We start from the raw sequence: 17,684 nt of genomic DNA, 5'->3' as shown, positions 1-17,684 counted from the left end.
TAATTGTTCGAAGTGGGCACAAGCTGTCCACCACTTCTACATCTTCAACATCAGTGGTAAAGTTAGCGATCTTTGGTTTCTTCACATTGAGATAAAGTCTCATTTTTTCACTCTGTTGTTTGACTTTCCTTGTAAGGGCCTACAGATCTGAAAATTGACGGTTATTGATGTTTCAGTAATATATGGTCATTGATGTTTGGTTATTGATGTTTCATAATGTTAAAGAGATTGTAATATAAAGGATTATGCTTAAAGGCCAAGGAAATGGGTTTAAAATACCAAAACAACACTAAGGTCTCAGCATATGTGTGCCTTCTACTTCTTATGTCCTGTTGGAAAAGCATTCCAGGTAGCTCCTCACGAGAAAGCACCAAGAGTGCATTAAGGCAAAGAATCTTCTGTTTCTCTAAAATTGATTGAACACTTTTTGGTCTCTATATGGTTTATTTCATAGTGTCTTCAGTATAATTCTGCAATGTGGTAAATGGATAAAATAAGGAGAACCTTTCTATGAGTAGGGTTTTTGACTTGTGCTGTGATAGAACACCCTACACTATCTGTCTCATCCTATAGCCCAGCTCTAACTTGGCTCTTTAGCAGTGTGTACAGCAGTCATCCGGGCATAATCCTGTTGCCATCCTCACTACACAGGCAGTTTACAGTGGACCGCATCGTGTGCTGAAGTGGCAATAGATTAGGCCTGGGATTTCCCTTCCTTTCAAATAGAGAGATTGGTTCTGCTGCTGCTTCCCTTCAATTGGCCTCCTCTCGCCAGCGGCGGGATTGAGTATCGCATAACCGCAGTCCCTTTGGCCACACAAATGCAAACCTATTGATGTCCCCAAAACATGTGCTCCATTCTTCTCTAATGATACCCTACATGACGGGTCGGCCATTTGAACAAGGACCAGGCGTGACCGTTTGAAAGAGCTAAGCGCTACGGGCAAATAGGGGCTTGCTTTCCCTCTCAATAGCCTCCCCCCCCAACTCCATCTGGGAGGCACAGCGGTCTCTGACTGTCGGAGTCACTCTCTGAACTTGGCAGTGACATGAGGAGATTTGCTTTGCGTGGGACTCGGCTTCTTCTTTTTCCTTTTTTTTTTTTGGCCAAGCCGTTCCACTTGAGCAAGGCCGCTGGAGGAAGAGACCTGAACCGTGTCCCATATCGCAAATGGCACACTGCCCTGCATTTCCTAATTCACGAGCGCTGCCCTTCAGCCACTGATACCTCTCTAATTAATGGTGCTAGCCTAGGCCTCTGGAAGGATTGCCCAAAGCACAATTTACATGCTTGACTGTGTGGTGCCTTCTAATTGTTTATTATTGGAAAAGTGGTTCAGAACCGTCGGGAAAGGCAACGTTCCTAACGCAACAATCAGTCAGGGCTTGTTTACATGAAGTGACAGATTGATTAAAGGTCTTTGCAGGTGTTGTATGATGTGTGGATGGGTGTGGATATGAGGGGAAAAAGGGGAAGTTGGTTTACTAGCCAGGCATGCAGTTTTGCTAACTTGAGCGCATCGAAAGCATACGAGTTCGGCTGTTTTCGTGCTGTTGGACACGTACCTTGAGTCTGAACATTAAACCTGTGGAGGATTTGGAAAGCATCAAAAGCCTCCTCAGAATTGTCGAGGGATTGAATACTGAGTTCTATGCAGATGGACATACCACTCTGTAATGTCTTCCGGTTTCTCAAACACTAGAGGGCGCTCCCGAGCGAGTCCAAAATAAATGAATTAATATGGATCATTTGAGCAAAATCATAGTTTATAAATGCTTAAACCTTTTTAATGTAAAAGAATACATTAATTTCCTGAACACAGAACAGCCTAAAACATTTTAACACTACTGTTATACTTTTAAGCGTTTTTGAACTCGAGTTATAGGAGTGGCGGTTCAGGTCACCAATCAATCAGCACTCAGTAGCAGTAATGGTAGCGTTGTACTGCCCAAAACCCATTTGCTGTAGAAAAAAGGAAACATACGGCTGAGCTTTTCTTTGCTTTTTAGTGAAATAAATCTTTGTACTTTGTAAAATTAAGATAAAGCTCTGGGCAAGTGATTAGAAACAATTTTAACTTTTGGTTTTTAGCCGTTTACTCTCATTCATTGAGGACTCGCTCGCAGGCGCCTGTTTTTGATATAGTGGGGGAAATAGGAAGTGGCCAGGCACCTCATAAACCGGCTCTGGCCTCACCACACCTTTTCTAGCTGCTGCTAACATCATTGAGCAGTTTAACACTCTTGAAGGAGCACACTTGCTGCTAATTCTGTTACGTCTGCTGACAGACGCCTTTGTTGGTTAGCATCGCACTGAGTGATGGTGAGAGGAAGGACCATCCTACCCACCCAGAGATAGCGAGACCAATTATGCTCTTTTTGACTCCTGGCCATGGATGGCTGTTGCGCCGCTGGGGATTGAACTAGGGCCAGCGCTTAAACTGTTTCTCCACTCAGGAGCTCCACATTTCCGCATTTTGTACATGATGTCTTGTACTTGAAAATGGAAGTAAACAATGCATAAACCACACGGGTTCCACATTGATCAGTCAGCCCACTCACTCTCAAAGCACTACAGTGCATTATACTGATCTTAACTGTGGCATGGTATTGCTAATGCTAGCTCTGTTAGTGTACAGCTGTCTTTGTGCTGACACGCTTTTGGGGAACCAGGCCTTGGACAACAGCCTACATTCTCTTTAATGTAAATCTAATGGCTCATCCTGTGCACTTTCAGTCCTTCACTCCTTCACTTCCCGTTGCTGTGCAGTGTTTCCATGCCAAGTATGCATTATTATTTTATATTGGGAATGAAATCAGTTCACACTGGGATTCAATTTGTTGATGATGTGCATGGGACATTAACCAATGAATCAAGGTTTTTATTTGAAAAATGCTAGAGTTATATATTTCTTGTCGTTTTTAAACACCTCAGTTTATCTATTTGCCATCTAGACATCTAGACTACCCCAAGCTTACGGCTCTTTCTTTTGATAAAATCAAATGTTTATGTGCTGGGCTTTACTATTCAAACTCATGCTTTGTTTTGTGTTTTGAAGTAGTCTGTACCCTATGAAGCCACTCATGTATCTGCTGTGAATTTAGCCAGAAGCGTCTGAGCCCAACAGGATGCAATCACAGAAGAAAGGGACAGAGGAGAGGTTAGCTGTCGATTTCCTCTGATTTGACTCCATTATGCGTCACAGTGGGCAAAACACCAGGGAAGCACTGTTTAAAGTGGTATATCGAGTCATTTTTTTTTATTCTCCCATTTGTTTTCCGTGCACAATTCAGCGGGTTTGTTCGCGCGCATCTCCACTGTATTGTTTCTTGATTAAGCCTGGCTGCCTTTTGAAAAGTGCCATTCTCCTGCACACAGCGGGACGCGTCATATTGAGCGGGGATGTGCAGGTATTGCTCAGGGAGACTGGAGAGAGCCTTGGCTGACTGAAAAAGACAGTGGGAACAAATGCCATAAATCATCCATGATCCAGCACGACGGAGCGGAGACATCAGACCTGACATAATCTGCCCCGTCGTGGATTCCACGTTCTGGGTGACGGATTAATGTTAACCTGACATGCCGGGAATTTTCCTGTTGACTCACTGAGGGATATGGGGGGGAACCCTAAAATAAATGTAATGCTCGTGAGGAATAAAGCGCCTCAGGCAGAAACTGTCTTTTCACATTTCTTCCCTCCGTTTCTATCAGTATTCAAAGAAAGGCGCAGTGTCACTCGGTTCAGAGACCATCTGCACTCTTAAAAATAAAGGTTCCTAAATGGTTCTTGGCTTCTGGGAAAGCATGTAGTTAATATAGAACATTTACACTATGTGGAGGTTCTCTAAAGGGCCCATGTTCTATGTTTTTCGTGTATCTGTTTTTTCCTCTTAGGTCACCTGTTGTGATGTTTGTGTAGGTTTTATATGTCAAAAAAAGTCCTTATTAAGTGTACATGACCATTTTCCAACCTCTCTTTATTTTATATATGTAAATGACCTTTGTTCTGATTGGCTGTCATGCATTCAAGAAACAGTGTGGGCTGAAGCGCCACTTATAACTTTAGTGTGAAGGGGCAGCGCTAAACTGCTGTATAGGAAGACGCAAATGCATCAGTTTTTATGACATCACAACAACTGTCCATATAAACTGTATGAACCGAAGAGCGAACAGTATGTGTGTATGTGTATATATATATATATATATATATATATATATATATATATATATACCAGCACATTCTTCTATGGCATCGCTCCAAAGAACCTTTTTGGCACCTTTATTTTTAAGACTGTAGGTAAACATTGTATCTTTTTGGTTCTGTGTTTTGCAGGTGGGCTCCATGGACTTCATGGCGATTAAGCGCTCTCAGTTGTATGGAATGGGCAGTAGTCCATACTCTCAGCAGCAGCAGGGCGTTCCGTACCCCAGCCAGGCATACGGATCTCCTTCTCCACACAGATACCCGATGGGAATGCAGGGGAGAGGTCAGCTGGGCATGAGCGGGATGCCATATCCTCAACAACAGGTGTGTAGCCTTTTCTCATTAGTTTAAGCACCTGTTGTAAGAAAAGCATCTTTCTCCAAAATGGTATCTTTACAGGAGAAGGAGAACAAACGTTGAGCAGCTGGTGTTTTCAAATATTGTAAAAAAAACAAACAAACAAACAAAAAAAAACATGGAGGTTTTGATATGACAGTGATTTTTTATGTATTATTTAAGTAAACTTAATTCAAGTTCTTCCTGTTTTTATTATTTAACCTTTTAAAAACATTAGCTTTTTTGCACTTTACGTTCTGTGAACATTTAATTATGAATGGACAAATCAACAGAAATTTAAAACGCGAACCTTTTAAATGTAACTTATATTAAAGGAGAGTTCCATCCTTTTTTTCAAAATATGCATAATTCAACCACTGAGATGTCATGCAGAGTGGTTTGTTGTGAAATGGTTCACTGAAAAGAAACTTATCAACTCAAGATTTCTTCCAGTGGTGGTGATAAGAATCAGGGGTTGTGATGTCTACAACACAAATATAGCCATTTTATTTGCTATCCAAATAGGGATAAATCTGAACAAATATGATTTATTTGGGGACTGTTTTGCCTTACAGTGTCCTGCATGAATGTTTTTAAAAATATGTTTTAGGCCAAAATTTTATCTGTCCTTAATCAGTGTCTCAGACATCAGGCATTTCATGTAACCATTCCATGTAATAACTTTCTGTGATGAAGCTTTTAAGGGCATTAAGCCATTCAGCCGTCTGGTTCCCATCACCACCACTGTGAACAATCCTGACTAGGTAAGTTTCTCCAGAATAGGACTATTTTAACATGCAGAAATTTTGTAAAATCATAGAATTCCCACTTTAAGCATATTTTAAGCATGTTTTTTACCTTCCTATAAAGTTACCTTTTCTGTGATACTACGTTTTTCCCACAACAGCGCTAATATGAGGCTATTTTATAGAAACATCCAAGAGTGCATATCTTTTTAAGTTGCTTGTACTGACTGATTGATTGATGTCCCGCATCCTTTGTCTCACCAGTCAACCAACAGCGGGTGTCTTGATTTATTGAAAGTAGAGCAGAAACACTCAGCATCGCGTAACATGGAGCTTCACTTCAGTCCTGGAAGGATGCTGGATCCTTTTGTTTCATATGAGGCATAGCTTATTGCTTTCTGTCTGCTTTGCTCTGCCTGGCCTGCCTGGTCCAGTGAAGCCGGCTGGGCTATTCTGAGCCTCGCTCAGTGTCCCCCTGCCACAGTGCTATATTTAGCCAGGGTTGTTGGTCTTAGTTTTAATGCGTCTCTGGAGAGCTGTTGGCACACACGGTCTCTGGCTCTGAGAAAGCCTGACCTCTCATAATCCCTCCAAAGATGAGAGAAAGTGGAAAATGAGAAACAAGCGTCTCGTAAAAGCTCCATCTTTACTACAAAAGTGGAGGAAATAAGCCAAACAGGGCGGCAGGCATGAGAAACCTGATCCAGGCACACGGTTCGGCAGAAGAAACACGCCGGTCGTGCTCGCGTAGCATATGGCTTATCCAGCGATTCAGCAGGAGACCCTTGTGGTTCTTGGAACAATGTCATTGTTTGCTTACTCATATCAGTGTTTGGTGTTAGTCTCTTGTGAGGATTATCATTGTATCTCTGATTAAAGTTGGACCTCTGGAGTCTGATATTCTGGCTTTGACTGGATTGTAGGACTTGGCAGTTTGTGTTCGAGAGTTCCTCTTGTAATCTTCCCAAGACAGCTTCAGGCTGTCATTTGGCATCAGCGTGTACCATTCAGATGCACTGGGACTGAATTCTAGAGAGTCCCAAAGAAAAATAAACTCATTTTCCCACATTTTATTTTATTTACTTGGAGAGAAAGACCGCTGGGTCGACAGTCACACAGCAGCCACACCAAAATAATTAGTCAAATTAATCGTTATGCTCTGCTGTGGCCAAGGGAGATAACTTCTGAAGTTATGATTATCACTCGCTAACATTAAAAGGGGAGCACTGGAGTGTGATTGTGAAATATAAATAACCAAAAGTAATAAGTTCATAGCCAGAATAATTTGCACTGTTCAAGTTGTACTTACAGATAATTTGTAATGACTGCAGCGAATTATTGTTTGGCCTGTCAGAAGAAGAGATTCAGATATCGTTAGGAATTTAACAAAATCGAGCTGGAGCGTGGTGAGAAATGGATCTGGACGAGCTTCAGACCTTTCCCATGATGCCCTCTGTCCGTGGCAGTGCTCTCAGCTTGGTGCATTCAGGCTGTGTAGCCCTGTAAGACTGGATTGCGTCACAGGCGTCTGATGGTGACACCAGTGTCCTCCCTGCTGCTGTCATCTGCTGCCCACTGTCTGTCTGCTCTCGGCTAGGGCAGGGACAAGGCCTTGGAGTGGAGCTAAGAAAAGACACATACAAAGACAAAGACACTGAGGCTGCAGCCGAATGCAAATCCCTCTGCAAAGCCTTAATTTTTACAGTAATCAGGCTGAGGACTTTAATGTACATATGTACAGTGCTTAGAAAATAAAACAGGTGAAGGTTGTGCATTTATAAGGATGATACATCAATTGGCCGATAATATCACCTGATAATGATAACTTACAGTTTTATCAGTATGGTCAAAAATATTGCAGATATTATGCCACATTTTTTATTTTGCTGAGAGTCTGACTTGCGAAACCATCAAAGGTGGAACCACAGGGAAGCCCAATAAGAGTCACGCCCGTTTACTTATATCACAGCAATAAATACTTGTGTATGTATTGTATATTCTACACTCGTTTCACACGATCATGTATCTACACTATATGTTGTCCTGTCTAAAGTGCTGCCAGTGCATGCTGCACTATGTGGCCTGAAGAATGACGTTCCATTTTAATGTATACAAATAATATTGAGGATTAACAATAATGATCACTTGACTTGACAACATGGTCAAATTGTGAATTTAAGCACAAAAGATTATCATGTTTAAAACAGTTGATGTAAAATGTATAAAATGTATCTCAATCCACCCTAAGAATGTTATAACACTAGAGTGAAAAAATGAATTACAGGTAGTTATTATGAGTTTCTGCTGTTTATTTGAGTTTAAGAAGAGTGACGAATGAGAGCTCTCAGTCATATCAGTCAGTAAAGCACTGTTTAACTAAAACTACTGGAGTATAACAAAATAAAATATCGGTCAAAGTTATCGATTATTGATTGTCAGTTATTGAAATTTTTAGGCCCCTAAAATTGGTATCACTACTGGACACAATTTTAAATCAATCTCCATTTTTTTGCTTTATTCATTTATGATTTTTTACATAATTTGAAGATGCCCACTGCCCTTTACACTGTGTCACAATTTTATGATGAATAGATCAATAGAAATGTTCCAAAATGACTTGTTTCAATAACTTACAGACATGAGGTTTTGTTCTGACAGTGACAACATATTGTTTATTAATTTTTGCATGTTGGCTTATACTTAATACTGTTATCACAGTCTGAAACAGGCAAAAGAGCCCTCTGACCAGTCCCATGTTTTAATATGTATGCTTTGAGCTAACTGACCAACCACAGCTTCAGATATGCTTCTGTGTGTGTTAGGATGAATTGAGGTGTTCAAGCTATTCAACAGAATGACAGCTTTGTGCTTCTTTTACACACACAACGCTCCAGCTCCACATGCTGATCCATTTTACTGTGAAAATGACCAACATGGACATGCATACTCACCAACTGCTCTGGGGCAGAGTGTAATAAGTTAAAGGAGGCAAAGACAAAGTGAGACATCAGGTTTGATATGAGTCATATGTTACAAAGCGCACTGCAATTGCAATATATAGCAGTAAAATTGCAGTATGGCCCTTTTGTCCATATCATGCAGCCCTAATGTTTACCATTAAATAAGGCTTGGTTAAGTTGTGCTACTGCCCTACAATGGCGAGCTTTTTTGTTCCGAATTTCACAGTGCATGCTGGGGTTTTACTCTCTGTAACATGAACTCATTTTACCTCTGTTTTTTTTCCCCCCTCTTGTCTGAGCGATCCACTAACTGCTCAGGCAGCAGGAGGAGAGATTTCACCTTTTCCTCTCCAGTTCCTCTCTCCCTCCGCAGATGTGTCAGTTCTTTCACTAACCATGACATGCATGCGCTGGCCCGCTTTCACAGGGTTACCCGTCTCCCCGGGGAGTCCTCGCCATCCAGCCTACTGCGAATTAAGCCGCTGAAGCAAGCTAGACGAGCAGGAGATTGTGTTTTTAGAGCAGGCTTTTAGTGTAGGTTCTCCAGAAGATCACACTAGCGTACAACGTGGGCCTTTTTCTCTTTATCCTCATTACTTGTTCTTGCCTGCTTGAGACGTATACAGGTATTGGCTGCACTTTCATCTGGGGAGAGAAAATTAGGCCTGGAGCAAATTTTTAGATGCTCCAGATTAGATAAATGTCTCTGTGTCTTTGTCAAAATGCAGCGGCGGTTCCACGTGCAGGAACCGGAGAGCAAACAGGAGACACGAAGGCCCGCACTGATGACAGGAGTTGGGCTCTTTGTTTGGAAGTGGAATGAACTTGAAAGTAAAAGGCCTGCCAATTCCAGTGCAATTTCCTGTGATGTCAATGTTGGCAGACAGAAAGGAAAAAGAATTTGAAGGCAACATTAGCGTTTGATGTGAAGGGAAGAGAGAGATTGGCTGCGAAATGAAAGAGGGAAAATGTGTCAACAAGCCAGGAAAGCAACCATTACTGGTTTTGCTGCTGCTTGTTTCTTACCCATTCGCCTAAGTTAATAGAATCTAACCATTATACGGGAGTGGAAATGTTGCCTTGTCCTCTGCTTTTCTTGTACAATAACAGCCTGTGTCGTTTTAGTTCTATTCTCTTTGAGTCTGGAGGCTGAGGCCATCGCTGATGGGTTCTTTTATTGGAGGAAAAAACCTGTGGCTGCATTAATACGCGCTTCCTTCTCCACAGGTTTGACCTTGAAGCATGTTGGTACTATGTTCCTTTCCCTTGTAAAAGTTGGAGGCATCTAACCAAATGGAATCCCATCACCTTGTGCCAAAATGGATTGACCGTTTGGAATTAAAAGCGTAATTTATGGCGCCGCGTGTCCGTGCTGGTGAGGGTGCACCCCAGGCCTGTTGGACCACTTTGGAGTAAAGACATTGACTATGGGGTTAATGTACTGTATGGTGGTCAACATGAGTGATGGCTTACAGGGACACATAAATTAGCCAGCACCAGAGCAGGGTGTCCAGACGCCTGTCCGGTTTGGCTCAGAGACGTTAGCGCCAGCACTTCACAGTCTATCTGCCCCTCTTACGGCTCAAAGACCCTAGGCATTTCCAAACAATTAAAACGGGAGACATTAGAGGCTGAAAAATAAGAAGTGGAAGGGAAAAAAAGAGGACATAGCCTTGAAATCGCGGCTGATTAATTACGGCACCTCTTGCTCCAGAATAGATGAAGTTTCAGGATCAATTAATTAGTGGGAACCCAAAGAGCATCAATGGCTCTAATGGCCTGTTCTCATTTGTAACTTTTATTACCTTACAGTTCTGTTGGCCAAGCCAATCAACTTTGTGGAGGAAATGCGATGCATTCATTAGATGCGGATGGAATTACATGTTCTCATAGCCGCTCGCTGAGGTCTTGCATGTTTTTTTATCCCACATAATGAATTTTGTAGGTTTGTCCTCTTTATTAGCTTTTAGCCTTATATCCTATAATGTATTTTTATTTGAATTTCGCTAAGCCCGTCTGAAATTGGGAATGAGATTTAATTTTAGCTACTCTTTACGCCTTAAATAGGTTAAGATGCCCACAGCTTACTAAGGCAATCAAATACAAGTTAAGTGTACTGCAGCCGGAGGTGCAAATGGCTTTGTTCAGATCTTTCGGTGTCTACATAAGAAAATGAGATGCACTAATGGTTTAAAGTTATCTCATTTTCTGCAATTATGTTCAATTTTTAACTATTCTCCCCCAGTTATCACCTTCAGGAACTAACATAATAACTGAAAATGCTGCTGTTGCTGTCCTTTAAGGGTGCGCAGCTATTTAAATAGTACTCTTTTCAGGAGGGGAGAGAGAGGAGAGAGCATACGCTGTGTAATTCTGTACAGATAACACCGCCTTTTGCTTTCTAGTGTGGTATTATATGTGAGGGTTTGTAATATTTCTATCAAAGAGTCAGAAGTCATTTGGCAGTGTCTTAAACTCACTTTCACAACCCGTGTAGTTGTTATGTTTTGGTAGCGTGTCATTATGTGCCCTAATTCAAGCCACAAATTATAAGGTGGGGTGTTTGACTAGCAATATGTGGCCACATCCTCGCTGTATAAGGAGAATTTACACAGACACGGCACATGAACCGCTTCAGCAGTTGAAATGTGCTTTTTGTGACTCTGCACAGGTCAATTTAGTACTTATATGACTGCAGTACAGTCAGTACAGTATAATCTTTTGAGCTACTGAACATAGCTGGATCTGGCATTGTCGGTGCTGTGTTTTTACAGTAATAACCTCATGATAAAGCATACAATGATTTGGCTCATAGTGCATGGAAACTACAGTTAACACAGAGATAGAATGGGGGAAAAACATACTGTCAGGCCCAGCGTTTCAGAATTAAAGCAGATTGTCTGAATTTCAGACAAAGCAACTGTTCAGTGCTCTACACACTCAAAATAGATGGTGTCTATGTAGAACCTTTTTTTAAAAATGGTTCTGTATAGCACCAAAAAGGTTCTTTTATTGTTACAAGCTTGACATCATAACAGTAGCAGAACCCTTTTTGGTGCTATATAGAACTCTATACTGAACCATCAGCGTTCAAAAAACCCTCAGCATGATAAACAGTTCTTCAGATTGATGGAGAATGTGTTATTCTATGTAGAACCTTTTTGAAATGGTTCTGTATAGCACCAAAAGGGTTCTTCTATTGTTACAAGCTTGACATCAAAAATATAGCAGAACCCTTATTGGTGCTGTGTAGAACTCTATATAGATCCATGAGCACTCAAAGAACCCTTTGCATGATAAATGGTTCTTCAGATTGATGGAGAATGTGTTGTATATGGTTCTATATAGAATCTTTCTAAAAAGAGTTCTATATAGCACCAAAAATGGTTCTGCTATATTTATGATGTCAAGCTTGTAACAATAGAAGAACCCATTTTGTACTATACAAAACCATTTTCAAAAAGGTTCTACATAGAACCATATACAACACATTCTCCATCAATCTGAAGAACCATTTATCATGCAAAGGGTCCTTTGAGTGCTCATGGTTCTATATAGAACCATTTTCTTTAACTAAAGAACCCTTGAAAAAACATATTTGTAAGAGTGTAACATGCTGCGTATATAAAGGTGCTGCTTAACAGGGTTGGGAAAAATATAACATGATACTTGAGGACATTTTCACTTTGCATAATATCAGAGTTGTAACGATTCATGGCATTCAGAATTTGATCTGATACCATACAGTGACGTCTCAATTCGATTTTTTCGATCAAGCAAAAATAAGGAGTGGCTGAAAATGTGCCGTATGTTCATGTTTACATGTTCCGTTTATGAGAGCATTCAGCTTTATAAGAGGACATTATTTTAAATATTTTAAAAAGTTTTGTTGTATCCCAATCCAGTGCTCTAGCCACAAGCTAATTTGTTAGCCCTAAGCTAATACACTAGCCACAAGCTAACATGCTACTTATGGTACAGTGATACAATACAATACAGTTCAGTACAATTTTACACAATATGGGTGATTGTATTATTACTCCTATACAATATATATATATATATATATATATATATATATATATATATATATGTGTGTGTGTGTATATAGATATAGATATTTAGTTTTTTTCAAGATTTCTGAACAAATTAGAGCGAAAAATGTATACTAGTGAAACAGTAGTGCCACATTTCTAAAAAGGGTGTGAAAAACTATGAGCAGTGTTTGTGAAAGCATACAGTTTGAAAAGAAACAGGATGAAAATCAACCAGTTGATGTTCTTTAAAGGCTCTCTATAAGGAGGTTCGCACTGTTTATGTATTTTGTGGCTGGACATGCTTATTTCCAGCTGTTTTTAAAGGAACAGACGTTTTGCTTGCTGATTTTTCACGCTGCTTCATGCGCCCTGGATGTTGCTGCTTGCGTGGAGCGCTCTGATCCCCCTGGGTTGAATAAAGTGTTTTTAAAGGTAAGGTGGGCTGTCAGCGACAGTTGTGATGGTGGAGGAATTAATGGATGCCGTCCTTCATGGATTAAAACTGCTAGTTAACAGTAGTATTTAAACTTCGGTAAATATCGAAACAGTAGCTTGCAGGTCGAGCTTGATTAACCAGTGTGGCTTATTGGTTAATCAAGGAGAAACTTACAGAGTTTGAATTATTCACAGTGGTGTTGATGGTAACCAGACGTGTAAAGAGTTTATTGTCTCCCTATTGGCTCCCTCACAAAAGTTATTACATGATATGGTTACAAATATGCTGCTTGAGGCCTGGACATTATTTAATGGTAGTTTTTAAAACCATTCATGGTGAAAAGGTACATGCAGGGCATTGTAAGACAAAAGAAACATATTTTTCGTATTCACGACTATTTTACCGTCATCAACATTACATATAAAACCTCAGAAGACGTGTGGGTTCACTGGTTGTTTTGGCTGGTAAATAAAATGGCCATATTTGTGTTCTAGACATCACCACCCCTGGTTCCTGTCACTACCACTGTAAAGAAATCAGAGTCGGTAAGTTTCTGTACGATTACCAGTTTCACATTAAGCCACTCTGAATGACTTTGTTTACATCTCAACACTGAATGATGCAGAAATTTCCCCTTTAAGCTCAGTGTGAACCCTCCTTTCAGTTGGTCTAAACGATCCACGCAGCTGTTTAGTGTTCTAGAAGACCCACGATATTCTCAGAAAAGAATAATTTATCACAATAATGATAACGTACCTTGATATTGCCCACCTTTAGTGCTTACTACAGCTACAAATACCCCATATATGCAATGTATACACTTAAAAAGATGGTCCTCCAAGGGTTCTTTAGTAATGAAAATAGTTCTATATAGAACCATGAACACTTTAAGAACCCTTTTAAAAGGATTAAAGGGTTCCTTGCAACATTAAAGCGTTCTTCAGATTGATGGAGACTGTGCTGTAGATGCCTTTTTGGAAAAAAGTTCTGTATAGCACCTTAAAAGGTTCTTGTATTGTTGTAAGCTTGACATCATAATGCTAGAAGAACCTTTTGGTGCTATATAGAACTATTTTGAAAAATGTTCTGTATAGAAACATATACAGACATTCTCCATCAATTTGAAGAATGCGTTAACGATGCAGAGAACACTTTATCGATGCAAAGAATCCTTTAATTATGCAAAAGGTTCTTAGTTCTATATGGAACCATATACACAGATTCTCCATCAATTTAAAGAACACTTTATTGATGCAAAGAGTCCATTAATCATGCGAAGTGTTCTTTGTTTTATATAGATATAGGTTCTACATGTTCATGGTTCTATATAGAACCATAAACACTTACAGAACCCTTTGCATGATTAAAGGGTTTCTTGCATTCTTCAGATTGATGGAGAATGTGCTATAGATGCTGTTTTGAATAGTTGCACCTTAAACGTGAAGAACCCTTTAACGATGCAAAGAACGCTTTATCGATGCAAAGAGTCCTTTAATCATGCAAAAGGTTCTTGGTTCTATATGGAACCATGTACACAGATTCTCCATCAGTTTAAAGAACACTTTATCGATGCAGAAAACCCTTCCATAAACTGCTTTTCTGTAAAGCTGCTTTGAGACAACACTAGTAAAAAGCGCTATACAAATAAATGTTGTTGTTGTTGTTGTTGTTAATCATGCAAAAGGTTCTTAATATGTTTCTGGTTCTGTATAGAACTATTTTCATTACTAAAGAACCTCTGGAGAACCATCATTTTAAGTGATATGAGTGTTGATTCTGTAGTATGTACTGATGTATCTGTGTGGAGACTTTCACTCTTATGAAGCTGCTCTATGGTCTTTCCTGGCCCTGTTCCTGGACTTTATAGTGCCTTAACCCCAGATGGTGTTGTGCTGAGGCTGGGCTGAGAGGGCTCAGCTTGGCTTTGACATTCAGGTGAGCTCCGTATCTCTGCTGGGACGAGGAGCGCCTGCCATCCTTTACTGAGAGATCAGAGGCTAAATTCTCTCTTCCACACACCTCTCCGCAGTCAGAGCTGGACAGAGAACTGAGCTGTGTTTCTACACATGAATCAGCCCGGTCTCCTTTTCTCTCTCGCTCTGATTTTCTTTTCCTCTTGCTCTTTCTTGGCCTGGCGGTGGGGTCAGGAGTTTAATGGGGAAAACATTTGAATCGGTGGCACTAAACCAGAGCCTCACCCACAGAGCTCGTGCATTTTAGTGCGCATTAACCCTCGCCACCTCCGCAGCCACTCCGCCGCGATAACGGAACAAAAAAAAGGGAGAAAAAAAAAGAAAAAGGCCATCAGAGAGCAACGTCCCGTCGTCTGTTGCCATTGACTGGTCTGTGAGTGTAAACGCGTCCGGGCGCCGAGTTAACAGAGCGGGGCCAGAGGAGAGGCTGCGATGGGGGCGACAGCAGAGAGAGGGACTCTTGATTAAACGTGAACTATTATCAGAGCGGGAGTGAAGTCGGCTGTCGCAGTCGTAGGTTAGAGTTTATTCGTTTTAATTAACATCTTTAAATCCGGTCCTCCGACGGTCACAGAGGTATCCGTTTATCGCTGTAGCAATTTAGCTGAGCGAACGGTGTCATTTGAATGGCAAACAGGCGCATTAGAGAGAACGCGTGACCTGGAAAATTCACCTCCACGAGCACTTCAAATACTTCAGATCCCCCCTTTCAAAAAACACGCCTCTTCAAACCGCGCGCACGCACCGCGCGCTCCGAATCCCGGTGTGATCCCGGCCTGGTTGCATTATGATAGCGTCGTTTTGCTCAGCAGTCTTCCCTCTCCTTTCATACATATTGAAATTGTTTTTTAGCGCGCGCGCGGAAAGAGAGAGAGAGAGAGAGAGAGGGAGAGAGACGGCTTTTGAGGGCGCTATTCATGACAGCTCGCTGAGGTGTGTGTGGGAAACGCTGTCCCACTTAATGTCGCAGCCACGTCTCTTGTTAACATGGTCGCGTGTTTGCCCGCGCTCGCGCCGTCTCTTTTGTTTGATGAAGCTCGCCAAGGGCAGCTCATTCTTGAGGTGTCAAGTGGCGCGTGCGCGCGGAGGGGGGAGAGCAGATCAAACGCGGCGGGCTGGGGTTAGTCACCTCGCGCCAACAGCGATGTAATCTCCCCCCTCCCCTATGTTTAATCAGGAGCGCGGATTGTTTATTGTCGCGGCAACTTGCATCTCATTTGGAGCCGCCGCATCCACGTTCAGGCGCAAATTAAAAAGTATGGCATAAACAACGGCCATCTTTGATGCGCAGCAAAGAGAAGACCAAAAAATCCCCAGCCTCGAGTTAACACCTGCGGTGTTGAGTTAAAACACACGGTGCTCGTTTGAGTCCAACAGGACACAAATGAGGGCATTGAAAGAGTGAAGTCGACGCTGGAGGTTGTGCTCTGTTGGCTTTCCACAGGGCTCTTTACCTCATTTAGGCCACCTGGTGAAAAACTGGCATGGGAAAAACTGTGGAGGTGAAGACAGGCCTCTCTTAGAGTGATATTTAGGTGAACACAGTTTTCCCCACATGTAGTCGATCAGCAAACACATGCTTGTTGTACAAAAATGAACAAAAGCGCAGGCAACTTTCAGGCCTCTTAGCTGCTGCGACTGTTTTTAGCTGTGCTGTGTATTTTTGTCCATCCCTACAGATAAAGATATGTTCTACAGTGTCAGAGAACAACTCTAGTTCTGAGCAAGTGAGTGAGGATTTAGCTGTGCAGTTTGAACGATGCTAAACACTTCCTTTGCTACATAACATAACAGCTCTTCTGCTAAAGAAGCACTGGAGGTTGTGCTGTGTTAGCTTTCCACAGGGCTCTTTACCTCTTTTAGGCTAGCTGGAGAAAACTGGCATTGGAAAAACTGTGGAGGTGAAGACAGGCCTCTCTTGAAGTGATTAGGTGAACACCATTTTCCTCACATGTGGTCGATCAGCCAAGACATGCTTATTGTACAAAAACGAACAAAAGCACAGGCAACAGTCAGGCCTCATGGCGGCTGCGACTGTTTTTAGCTGCGCTATGTATTTTTGTCCATTCCTACAGATAAAGGTATGTTCTACAGTGTCAGAGAACAGCCGTAGTTCTGAGCAAGTGAGTGAGGATTTAGCTGTGCGGTAGGCATGATGCGAAACACTTTCATTGCTTGTTTGCTACATTAGCCTAGCCGCTAAAGAAATGGCATGCAGTTTGCACAGTGCTAAATGCTTCTATTACATGTTAGCTATTAGCCTTGCAGCATTTGTGCTAAAGAAGCAATATTTGGACACCAAATACGTTTCACGAGGAATATTGTGAAAATAAGACTTTTCTCTTAAAGTAAAGACAGTTTTCCCAGATGTAGCCAAGATCAGCCGAGTCATATTTGGTGGAGAAAAATGAACAAAAGTGCAGACATTCAAGTTCAGAAATTCAAGTCTTAAGATGGCTGCTGCTTTGAGCTGTGCTTGCATTTTGTCCATTTATGTTGATAACCAGGTGTGATGCGGTGTCAGAAAAGAAACATGTAAGAATATGTGACCAACTTGCCACAGTTTGCAGCAAGTGTGTGATGATTTAGGGATGCAGTTTCATGATGCTAAATGTTACCATGCTCGCCATGCGGCCTCGCAGCTCCAGTGCCGAACTAAAGAAGTTTAGATACCAAATATGTTTCAAGAGAGAAATTCTGTAAATTACACGTTTCGCAAAACTATTACAAACATAGTTGAGCACTGTAGGAGTGAATTTAGCACAGGAGTTTGTGTTGTGTTTTCTTTTCACAGGGCGCTTTACTGCATTTATCTGAAAATAATTGGCATGAGAAAAACTGAGGAGGTGAAAACACACCTTTTACTTAAAGTGATAGTTTGGTGAAAATTGCATTCAAGCAGTTTTCTCCTTACCTCAGATTGATCATCCAAGACACGTGTGAAGTACAAAAATGAGAAAAGTACAGACAGAATTTAGACTCAGGGTGGCT

General features: G+C 41.3%; 1 protein-coding gene across 1 annotated transcript in view; it reads left to right on the top strand.

Moving 5' to 3' along the window:
* LOC118823647 (AT-rich interactive domain-containing protein 1B-like) overlaps positions 1-17,684 on the top strand; it is a 265,468-nt gene that overhangs the window by 28,637 nt on the left and 219,147 nt on the right. Inside the window, exon 2 of the mRNA XM_036593372.1 lies at positions 4,335-4,529. Within this exon, the coding sequence (XP_036449265.1) occupies positions 4,335-4,529 (195 nt within the window). The remainder of the gene's footprint in view (positions 1-4,334; positions 4,530-17,684) is intronic.

This window comes from Colossoma macropomum, unplaced genomic scaffold (assembly GCF_904425465.1).
Source record: "Colossoma macropomum unplaced genomic scaffold, Colossoma_macropomum, whole genome shotgun sequence".
NCBI lineage: Eukaryota > Metazoa > Chordata > Actinopteri > Characiformes > Serrasalmidae > Colossoma > Colossoma macropomum.
This window is presented reverse-complemented; position numbering and strand designations above follow the sequence as displayed.